Here is a 12229-nt window from a genome sequence, read left to right as displayed (position 1 = left end):
TTGGCAATGAAAAGGCATGTTAATTAAATATTTGTGTGTTAGATGCAGACTTTTGGTATGAGAGTTCATTTGCCTTATCTGTGGTTTAACTGAAATTTTATATGACCTGTCCAGGTTACAGAAATAACTAACATGAGCCAGCTGTACAGGCTTTCTGTGCCAGAGAATTAGGTACTGTAGATACTGAACATTTTCAATGTGTTTTATTTTAAGATGTGTATTCTATTCCTCACCCAAACCAAAATTAAGTTTATTTCCTGAAGCAGTTTTAGTGAATATAATGGAAATATCTGTGTAGTGCCTGAAGTTTGTAGTTAAAAGACAACTAAGTCAGAGTATTTTTTTTAACTCAGCATACTAAAATTAAGTATTTTGTAGGTCACCAAGAAAACGAAGGTCTAGATCACGGTCCGGTTCTCGTAAGCGGAAACACAGAAAACGTTCACGCTCAAGATCAAGAGAAAGGAAGAGAAAGTCATCTCGGTCATACTCCAGTGAAAGAAGGGCTAGGGAAAGGGAAAAAGAACGTCAGAAAAAGGGATTGCCTCCTATACGGTCAAAAACACTAAGTGGTAAGTGGCACCTGCTTAGTGATTCAATAATGTAGGATTAAATGGAAAAAGGCTTTGTTTTCATTGACAGAACAAGATTCATCTTGACTACTTATATAAATATAAGTTCAATTTCTGATGTTTCTTGCAACTTAGATACCTCATGTTATCTTAGACAAGAACAAGTATCAGCAGTTGGTCTGAAAATTGTTAAAATGTTAAAGTGTGTGGTGCACACTTGGAACACTTTGATGGATATCTTAGAGGCCCGGGTTTTAAAATGTTTACATTGTTTTTTAGTAGCTTTTTAGAGGAAAACACCAAAGCAGGTAGAATTTGCTAGTTTAAGACGGCCCTTAATGGTGATATCTTAAGAAAGTATTCAAAAATCAAGTGGATTTCAGCATCTACAGAGTGTTGCTGTGCACTGCTTTCAGTTCTACAGAGGATTTACATACTAAAAAAGGAAGGTAGTAAGGAGAAGAATAACTTCCTTCACACAGTTGCTAAAATCAACGGGAATGTATTTTAAGAATTTAATTTTGTTTAGATAGGTTATAAGCTGTTTCTGATATAGTTTTGCATTTATCTTGAGTCTTAGAACTATATTGTTTATCTGACAAGATAAGCAGCTCACAACTCGTTTTTGTAAAGGAAAGCGTGTTCTGTTCTCTCCACATTAATATTTTATATCATTCCAAGGTGACTTTAAACTGAGGACTGTACTACAGTTTAGATGTGCTTTTTTTTCCCTCCGTTTTTTCACATGAAAAGAGACAAATTGGTTTTACGGTGTGGATTTCTCCCAGCAGTCCACAAGGCAGGGAGCTATAATCAGAATGGTTGGGAGCTGAGAGACTGAGATCTTAAGTAACGTAATGAACAGCAGCAGCATTTGAGGTCCTGTGAAGTTTAAAGGAGATATTAAGGAGGTTAAGTGAAGGGTGGAAACTTTGAGGGGAGCTAAGTGATTAAATAAATAAGTAATTCACCTGACAAGTGTTCTACTTCATGAAACTTGTTCAGTGACAGCCACTATTAATACTTGCTGAGATCTGAAGAATTGTTTAATAGAGCTTAACACCATGAGATACAAAGCATGTAAGGAACAATTTTTGTCCAATTGCTGGTCATTCTCAGCACTGTAGAGTGCAGAGACTGATGTCAATTGAAAATGTCAGTTGACAGAATGCACAGCTCTGATTTCCATTTTGGTGCACCAGGATTGGTACAGAAAGGAGATGTGATGTATTAAGATAATGATGAAGAAACAATCGTTTTTTGTTTTTTTCCCAGAAGTAATTTATAATTCAGTTTACCTTAGCTGATAATCTACAGCATTTTACAGTTTTATTTCTATGAAAAGAACTATTTTGTTTAAAAGAAAATGACACAAGAAGAATGAACACTTGTAGTGAATGAGTTTGGTGTTGTTTAACCCTGTATCATTTTTGTTAATGTACTTAATCTCTATATAGTAAGTAATAGATTTACTGTTCTTGGGTTTTTATCAGTGATTCCTGTGTAGGTTTAAAACTTAGATTCATGCTATAGAGTATTTCATAAGCTAACATTCAGTATTTTGATTGATGTGAATGTTTTTCTTTACAGTTTGCAGTACTACTCTTTGGGTAGGTCAAGTAGACAAGAAGGCTACACAGCAAGATTTAACGAACTTGTTTGAAGAATTTGGACAAATAGAGTCAATTAATGTAAGTACGCGTGTTGCTATGCTTTTTCAGGAATTTTAGACTAGAAATTTAAGCATGCCTCTGAAGTCTTTACAGCGGCTTAAACTTGTATTTAGGAGACTTTTCTATCAGAGTTAAAAATTGTGGCCATGGTATTTGCCACCTGGTTTTGATCCACTCTGTTTTGAAGCACTAAAGATAGTACACTTGAAGGTTAAAAGGCTCTTCCTAAGCACTTTATGCAGTTTTTAAACCGGGGTTTAACCAAGAAGTTATACTTGTTCTGGTTTAGTGATATGTCATGGAGCAGGCATCATTTTTCCTTGGCCTAAGAACACCTACGGATGTGTATCCACATTGTTCTTGGTTACTTTCCAAACAGAGGATTCCTTAAGTAGAATCCTTCTTGATAAAACATGGAGAAGAAAAGAAACTGAACTGTAAACAAATGACAGTTAAAAAGATGCTTGTAACTGGGAGGTACAATTCTCGTTGCTTCGAGTATTGTACAGTCAGGTGTTCAGAGTAGTATCTCAGTTGCCTATAATTCAGCTGCAAAATAAAGTCTTTTTCTCCTAAAACAGCACATCTACATGAAAGAAATCTGGGTTTTCCTCCTGCTTCAGCTGTTTTAAAATGCTTCTTGTGCAATTTCATTAATTTCAGATAATACTTTTACTGTTTTCCTGTCACATTAATATATTTGAATATGTAATTAATAAGGGATATTTTTTGTGACTTCACAGAATCTTCTAAAAAGTGAAAAAAACAGCCCAGTAGCCAGACTCATTTTGATTTGCAGAGACTATCAATTAAGGAAAGTAATGTAACAACCACATGTCCCAGTATATTTCAAGGGCAAACCATACTGTAGATAGTTCATCCTATGCATTCCACAAAGCTTAAGTACCTGGAATAACAATGTATATCTTAATGGAGTTCTTATAAAATATGTTTACAGTCTGTCATCTTACATGTTGGTTATGTTACTGTGTGCATTTATACAGTGTCAAAGCATACCAAGATTTTTGGCTAAAACTGATGTAAGCAATTGTCATACATAATATGTAATCTTGCAAAGATTGTGTGCTATGTCATACAATAAATAAAACATACTATACATACGTAAATACAATAAGTAAATAAATACAATAAAAATTAGAAAAAAATCACAGGAGTGAGGAGTCTACGCTTCAAAAATGCAATATACTTTTAATCACTATTTTGCTCCTCTGTGAGAGGTTATTGCTCAGCTCACAGAGAATTTGGCCCTTAAGAAGAGGTAGAAACCTCTGCTTTTCTGAAGTTGTCATACTGTAGCTCCCAGTTTTTGTCTGCTCCTTGTTCAAATCTTTCATGTCAGTTATAATACTCATTCTTCAGCTTGCTGCTGCTTCTTGAAAACATTGTAACTGAAGTAGCCTACCAGTATAAGTTTTTTCAATGCCCAAACTTGTTAGTATGGCCAATTAAGGTAACAATTGTTTACAGTGTAAACCTTTTCTTCTATAGTATTAGTATTCAATTAGTGTCATTACATAATCTGAAGTATTGATTTTCCTGCTTTTTAAGACCACTGCTGTTTTTCCATAGATGATTCCCCCAAGAGGATGTGCTTATGTCTGTATGGTACATAGACAAGATGCATATCGTGCTCTTCAGAAACTTAGTTCTGGGTCATATAAAATTGGATCTAAAATTATTAAGGTAAGGTGATTTTAATCTTAAGGATGCTGTTCGTTTCAAACAGTACAATTCTACTATGATGATTTGTCCTTTATCAGCTGTTTGATCAAATGTACAATATGGAGAGGAAGAATAAAGCAGTAAGGTGTAAACTGCTTTCTCTCTGTGTAAAATGCAGCTTTTAACAGGCAATATGAAAGACAGAAAAATGACATTATGACTTGATATTTAGGAAACACTTGGACAATAGTTTATGTACATACAGCCTAAGTCTTGTACCTGACTGTTTGAGTCACTTAATGTTAAATTTTCTAGTGGCCTTAGAGTTAAGTATTTTATTAAACGTTATAGGGGTTTCTTCTACCTTGATACTTTAGGGTAGGTACTCTGCTTGATACTTTAGGGTAAGTCCTTGAAATACTGTATTTTTAATATCCCCATGTATATGTTAGGATTAATGTAGAACAAATTTAAGCTTCCTGATGTAATTAATCATACATGTACCTGTTGCAGAGGCCAAGCAAACTTCTTGCAGGTTCATTTAAAATCCAAATATTGTTAAAACTTTTAATTAATAGACACTGAGGATTGACGTGTAGTGACAGAAATTTGCAGGAAATAACCTGAAATATTCTGTTCCCAGATTATATGATTTAACCAGATTGTCTGATTCGGTTTTATTTTCAGATTGCTTGGGCTTTGAATAAAGGTGTGAAAACAGAATACAAACAATTCTGGGATGTGGATCTGGGAGTTTCCTATATTCCATGGGAGAAAGTGAAATTGGATGATTTGGAGGGCTTTGCTGAAGGTGGCATGATTGACCAGGAAACAGTTAATACAGGTACAGACATTAACAATTCTGACAGTTAGACAATGTGTTTATTTTGGTAATTGCAAATTCTCAGAAAATTTCTTGTTTAGGGAAATACATATTCGTTTTTCATTTATATAGATTTTTCTAGCTCTTTGTTTACAATATAAATGGCCCTGTAAAAATGAAATTTAGATTGTATTTTTATATTAATAACTAGTTGATTGTCATGACAATGAAGAACTGATGACAGAGGGTAATTAGTTTAGGCCAATTAATAAAGATTAGCATATTTTAAGAGTTATGAACTTTTTGTGCACTGGTATGTGAAATATTAATTTGTGTAGAAATTGTTATCTGCTTGTGATTAGGAAAGTCTCATATTCAGGTATAAGACTTAAGTTGAAATTAGAACTTGTCGAGATAGGCACAGCTTAGCAGAACCTTACGGTATTTTTTCCATGAAGTCAGAGAGACAGGAAAACAATTAGTGTTAGACCTTATTCTGAAACCCAGTTGAACAGTTTGTTAGGCTTATGAAAGATTTACCTGGACTGTATTTTCTTGAAACAGATCCATACCAAAATAAATAGTAGATGACTTTTACAGTAGTGGCAGTGATTCTTCAGGTCAGAATACAATCTTGCTTTGAGTGAAAATTGAGTAAAAATGACAAAAATTAAAAAGTAACATTACTGAAATACTTTCACTATGTTACACTTAAAGTAAAAAATTGTTGAAGAAATGGAGATTGTGGTGAGGTTTGCTTAACATCAGGATTCTTTCTCATTGTACAGTTGCCAAGTGATGGCATGCATATATTGGATACAGGAGTTTTAGTGACCAGGAGCGTACTCTATATTGCAAATTGTTAACACAATGACTGGGGAAAAAACTTGGGAAGTTTGGAAAAATCAGTTTGTACCTAGGCAAAATTAAACAGCATTGCAGGTAGATAAAGATATATTATATTCTTTAAAATGCACAATAATAAATAATTGCTTGTTCTTTTCATAACAAGTTTGAGGGCTATTTGTAATGAATCTATGGAGATACTAGATTCAAATTTGTTGTTTAAGAAGGAAGAGGATTTTTTGATATCTAAACAAAAATAACACATTATCTTTTTATGATAAAATACATCATTTTTAAAGAGTGGGAAACAGCCAGAAGCTCAGAAGCTGCTAAAGAAAATACTCAAACGACGCAGAGTCCTACGGTTGATAAGAGCACTGTTATTACAACACAGACAGAAGCTTACACACAACCAGTCACTATGCTGCAGGTTGGTATTGTCTGAGTTTACAAAAGCCCCACAGAACTAGTGGGCAGACTTTTTACTCCATACAGGTAAACTTTAATGCTGAGTTTAAGTGATTAAATATTTTTGATTTTAAAATGGATTCCTGCATCCATTAGTGTTCATCTCTGAAATATTTTAGAATAGAATAGTTGCCATAGTTGAGCATAATCTTTAGTTTCATGCAGTTGCTTAATACAAAAGTTTTTGTACTTATATTATTAGTGTTTTATCTTTCTAAATGTGTATAGACATTTCCAGTTGATGAACCGACATAAAATTATATGAATGTTAATATATCTGCATTTACTTGAATTGAATTTTGAGCTTTTTCCTCTTCACAAAAACTGTCTTCAGTCTCCTTATCTCAGCTGCCTACTAATGTACATTGTGATCAGTATATATTTAAATATACATGTGTATATTGCATTTATACTGCTTCTAATTACATCATTGTAAATATTATGCACTGTAACAAAATGCATAGCTCAAACAGAAACTCAAGAAATATTAAATAATTTTCAGGATTTCATCAGGATTATTAGCCTTATAATTACATACGCTAAGCTTAATTTTCCAGTACTGTTCTAAAATACGTGAGTTTTTCTAGGCACTAGATTCACTGTTTTCAAAGTGCCCCCAAATTGCTACAGTCTTCATTTTTCTTCCTTTTCTCTCTCTGCATTCATTTCTGCATTCACCCCTCTGCGATAGGTGTATTTTTATCCTTGAATAGATGTAGTGTTAAACGGTATTTTTGGTTGTCTGATAAAAGTAAATAAAGTAAAGATAAGATTCTTCCAGTGTCCTTGTTTGCCCATACTTTGACCATTTCAGAATGCAATCTAATTCTTCAGTGTTTGAAATATATACGAAGGCTTTGCATTTAGTGCTTGATGTGAATTGCAGTTAAATCAGTTTATCCCTTTTAATATCCTTGAATACTGTTAAGTATTGAAGCTGCTTGTTTTTCTTTTCATGAAAAAAGATTCCAGTAGCTCCAGCTGTGCCTGCTGTTAGCTTGGTTCCACCTGCGTTTCCTGTCACAATGTCTGTCCCTCCTCCTGGTTACAGCCCAATTCCTCCTCCACCCTTCTTGAGAGCAAGTTTCAACCCTTCACAGCCACCTCCAGGTAATTCAGTTGTAACAAAATGCGGTGTGAAATGGGCATAGGCAGTTCTTCTGCCTCTGTGTACATCAGAGTTTTCTGTCAGCTACTGGCTACTGTCTGACCAAGTTGGCCTTTGACTCCTATATTTTATGCTAGATTAAAATCACGTCTAACTTGGTATTACTTTTATCAATGTATTCTGTTGAGATTAGGAATCACATCTTTTTACCTTTGTGAAAAAATAAAATTTAAAGTACTTAAAATCAATCTTCTTGTTGAAAAGTTGAAACTCTTGATTTTCTTCTTTGGATACTACTGGCAGATAACACTTAAAGATGCGCCTGCAGATCATCTGTAATGTTGTTTTTGAAAACAATAACCACTGTTGCCTCTTCCTATTCATTTGTTGCTTGCTAGTGTACAGTGACACAACTTTTTGGGATAAATAATGTAGGAAATCTTTTACTGCAAAAGTTTATTTGCTTTTCATGTAATTATTTGTCATTTTTTCCATATAGGTTATATGCCTCCTCCAGTTCCACCTGTTGTTCCACCTCCTGTTGTTCCACCACCTGTTGTCCCACCAGTTGTTCCAACACGTAAGTTTGATTGCTCTTACAATTGTTTGTGTGTGATGAAAAGTTTACTTTATTTATATACTCCTTGTTGTTTAATCAAAAGCAAGTTAATCCTGTGTAGTGGGAAACAGCAATACAATAGTTGTTGTTTAGCTGTTTTTTAGTAGGCATTGTGAAAAAGACTTACAGAGCTTATAATGTAGACTGAAAAATTATACCTAACATGGAGTTACTGAAAAACATTATGGCAAATTGTTAATTATTTGTATGCATAGTTCAATATTTGGACCTTTCTAACACATGTAGCTGTTACTGGGATTATTTGGTCCTGGTTACTGAATAATATATAATAATTTATTTTAGTTTAGCATTCTAACTGTATTCATTTAACATTTAAAGATATGTCAGACTACTGATTGCTTAGGTTTACCTGCAGCTCATGATCTCTAGGAAAAAACCCTAAATATTACATTGCTGATTGAGGATAAGAAATTTATTATCAAAAAATGTACCAGTGAGGGTAATTAATTTCACTTCTTTTGATTTATCAGCCTGACTTCTACCAAACTAAATTTGAAGGTTTCACTATATGATTACTGTGATACACTTCTGTTATTTCTCTACAGCTTTAGTACAGCCTCCATTACCAATTGCACAAGAGACGCTGAAGGATGTTCCTTTTACTGGCCTTGTTCTACCAGTTGGCACAGTTACTGGCAATCTAGCTACTCCAACATTATCTGCTGGAAGTGTTTTTAATCCCCTGCCAATCAACAAACCAGAATCAGATGATAAAGGATCACATCTTACAGACCTTCAGATTTCTTCCAGTGAAAATAATAGATCTGGTAAGAAATGTTTTCATTATATGATATGGTCATGTACAGGAAGCATCACACTCTTGAGCGATTTTTGTAAATTGTAGCCTATTGAGCTAGTAACTACAGAATAGGAACTTTTGGGCTGGGTAGAGTATCATTCTGAATTTAATTTGGGAAAGTGGTGAGAACCATCTTTGTCATCATCTAATCATTGACTTCTAGCAGCTTATGCTCAAATATGTTTTTCTCATAGTCTTAAGAAGTAAAGCTGAGCCCGGAAACCCATTAGAAAACTTAAAAATGCAGTTTGATTACACAAGTAGCAATAGAAAGGAGCAGGAGAGGGTAGGCTAGTATAACATCTATAGAATTTTATCACAGATTTTGATAGTTTCGTTGCATAAACTGGGTGATGGCTTTGGGGTTAGTCAATTTTAAGCTGATGTACAGTCTTTACAATGTAGAGACATTTATTTCTGTGGTATAATGTCTATGTATCACCAGTGTGATTGAATTAATATATATTAGCTATAGAAACTAGGACAGACCTGTCAGTCTCATAACTACAGGCATTACCTGAGCATGGATTAAGTTGCATTTTGTTTTGAATGCTGTGTGTTACACTGGTATTTTTTTGGTAACTGTTCTTCTTGTTGTTGCATTTCAGTGCAAAGTGATGTCTCAAGTAGCTCTGGACTTGTTGGAGGAGTGCAGCCACCCAATGTCTCAAGCAATTCTGGGCTTACTGGAGAAGGGCCCGCACCCACTGTCTCAAGTAGCTCTGGACTTGCAGGGGGAGTACAGCCACCCAGTGTTTCAAGCAGCTCTGGACTTGTAGGAGGAGTGCAACCACCAACTGTTTCCAGCAATTCTGGTCTTGCAGGAGGAATGCAGCTACCTGCTGTCTCCAGTAGCTCTTCTCTTGCTGGCGGGATTCAGCCAACTAACGCCTCAAGTAGCTCTGGACTTATGGCTGGAGTGCCACCACCAAATGTCTCAAGTAGCTCAGGGCTTCTAGCTGGAGTTCATCCACCTGGTGTCTCAAGCAGCCCTGGCCTTCTGGCAGGAATGCAGCCACCCAGTGTGTCCAGCAGCTCAGGAGTTCTGGCAGGAGTACAGCCACCGAGTGTTTCAAGCAATTCTGGGCTTCTCATAATGCCACCACCCAATGTTTCAACTAGTTCTGGACTTATGGGAGTGCCACCACCAAATATTTCAAGTAATTCTGGACTTCTGGCAATGCAGCATCCAGCTGCAGTTCCAAACATGCCTCATTTAAATATCGGTAATCAAAGAATGCCAGGAATGCCTCTTATGGATATCCGTCCAGGCCTAATGCCCCATTCACCTGGACCAAGGTTTCCACTAATGCAGCCAGGAATGCCACCACAGCGTGCTATTCCTCCTCCTGCAATCCTTGATCCATCTCTTCACCCACCACCACCTCGAGGTCCTTTTCCTCCAGGAGATATTTTTAATCAAACAGAAAGACCTTTTGGAACACCAGGAAGACAAAATATTGATAACATTTCTAATCCAGAGAAAAGGCTACCACTTGGAGGTGATAATATTCAACAGGAGGGAGACAGAGATTATCGCTTTCCTCCGGTGGAAAACCGAGATAATCTTAGCAGACCATCTCCAGTGGATGTCAGAGATTCTGTTGGACGACCACCAGTTGATCCAAGGGAGGGTATGGGAAGGCCTCCAGTAGACGGAAGAGAACACTTTGCAAGACCACATATAGACATGAGAGAAAATTTTGGAAGACCAAGTATAGATAACCTTGGCCGAAGAGAGCATTTTGGTTTCAATTCAGACAAGCACTGGGGACAGAGAGGAGATTATGATGAAAGAGAGCACCATGCCTTCCCTATTTATGGTGGTCCTAAAGGTTTCCATGAAGACAGAGAGAGGTTTCGGCATGTAAACTATAGGTTTGATAGTAGAAGTGGTCCCAGTTGGAATAGAGGATTTGAACAAGATGCTCACAGAGATTTTGATGACCGCAGAAGACCCTGGGAAAGACAGAGGGATAGGGATGACAGAGATTTTAATTTTTGCAGAGAAATTAATGGAAACAGGTTTGGAAGAGACAGAATGCCAAACAACTGGATCCCGCCTCCACATCCACGGGTTTTTGAATATTTTGATGGGGCCACTTCTCAACGCAAAGCTGATAATATGCCCCAGGTAAATGGTGAAAATACAGAGACAGAAAGTCAGCCACCAACTGCACAGGTGCAGGATGATCCAGAACTTTATGAAAAACTGACATCTTCCGTCGAGGTAAACAAAGAGAAGAGTGACACAGAAGCTGATATAGAGAGTGAACCAGTGGTAGAAAGCACAGAAACTGAGGGGACATAATCATCACTCAGTAGGTAAAAGATACCTTTTGTAAAGTTGTCATCTCTCTGTAATAGATAAATGGCTGACTGGACCGTAGCAGTTCACTTTTGTCTGCCAGAATTAAGTTAATCTGATGTTCATGTTCATCTTTCACTTAAATAACTGTACAACTGACTTGTATAGAACACTGTTCTATAATTTGAACATGGTAGGTAAACGTTTTCTGCTTTTGGTTTGGTTTTTTTTTGTTTTTTTTTTAATTTTATTTTTCCTTTGGTAAAGCATAAACTTGCCCCAGTTGCTTTTAATTTCACAATGATAAATTAACAGCTTGTCAAACAAAGACTTCCTATGGAAGAAAATGGAATTTTTAGATACTACCCTTAGTTTGGCTATCGAAATTGTTATACTTGAAAACAGGTGCTGGTGTATCTTGTCCGTGTTTTTAGGCTGCTGCAGAATTTTAAAGTATAGATAAAGCTGTGATATTTTATGTTCCTACAATTCGGCAGAAAAAAAAGTGGCCCATGTTACTTAAGGAGCATAACACAGAGATTAAAAGTGATTTTGTAAAATCTACACTATAGTCTCTGTTTTCTCTAAAGTAAGTGTTTGTGATTTGTTCCTCGTACTGCAGTGGGTTTAAAAAATGAAAAAGTACATTTTAATGTTGGGTGCATTTTGTTTTTAGATGCCAATAAAGCATATTTGTTTGATAACAGTGTTTTAGGTATTGTATTTTTTTTAAAAAACCTGCAAGCTCTAAAAACTTGGAATCAGCCATGATATGTGCTTAGCCAGTTGTTGCAAAAGGTTTATATTACTTTTGTAAAACCAATGCAACAGTTATATGTGCAAGAAGCATATGATTTTTACATCAAAGATCATGCAGTCATATTAGTTTATGTAAATAACATGTATGTAAATATCTGTGTAAACTGTTTGTAGATACCACTTTTTCTGTGCGTGCCTGTGTATGTGCAAGCACTCACAGAACGCTGCGGGCACTTCAATAAAATTGAAATGAAACTAGGTTGTGAAAATTTGCCTTTCACCTTCTTTAGGTAGTAAGATAAAACTTATTTCACTGCAGTACAGTCAAGCTTATATTTATCTGCTCATGCTCATTGTTACAGTGTTCTTACTACTTCTAGAAGGTGGAACATATATACTGTAAGAATATGCAGTAGGATTCTAGCTTTTCTAAAATGCAGATATGCATGAAGCCAAAACTTAAGCGAATATTTGCATTTTCTTATTTTGTAATATATTTGGTGTTCTGGATAGATAGTGTTAGTGTTTGAGTACTTTGTGGTTAATTGAT

The 12229-nt window shown here is 35.7% G+C and overlaps 1 protein-coding gene across 3 annotated transcripts in view; it reads left to right on the top strand.

Annotated features, from left to right (window-relative positions):
* SCAF8 (SR-related CTD associated factor 8) overlaps positions 1–12229 on the top strand; it is a 151100-nt gene that overhangs the window by 40274 nt on the left and 98597 nt on the right. For 2 of the 3 annotated variants that reach the window (XM_088161703.1, XM_014886014.2), the window contains exons 12-20: positions 379–572; positions 2163–2263; positions 3836–3949; positions 4616–4772; positions 5897–6027; positions 7031–7175; positions 7673–7753; positions 8359–8580; positions 9221–10937. In XM_088161703.1, coding sequence (XP_088017829.1) covers positions 379–572; positions 2163–2263; positions 3836–3949; positions 4616–4772; positions 5897–6027; positions 7031–7175; positions 7673–7753; positions 8359–8580; positions 9221–10923 — 2848 coding nt within the window. In that variant the 3' untranslated portion in view covers positions 10924–10937. Of the gene's footprint in view, positions 1–378; positions 573–2162; positions 2264–3835; positions 3950–4615; positions 4773–5896; positions 6028–7030; positions 7176–7672; positions 7754–8358; positions 8581–9220; positions 11625–12229 lie in introns of those variants that run through there. The other variant, XM_014886013.2, reaches the window with a different exon arrangement.

This window comes from Sturnus vulgaris, chromosome 3 (assembly GCF_052056855.1).
Source record: "Sturnus vulgaris isolate bStuVul1 chromosome 3, bStuVul1.hap1, whole genome shotgun sequence".
Classification (NCBI taxonomy): domain Eukaryota; kingdom Metazoa; phylum Chordata; class Aves; order Passeriformes; family Sturnidae; genus Sturnus; species Sturnus vulgaris.
This window is presented reverse-complemented; position numbering and strand designations above follow the sequence as displayed.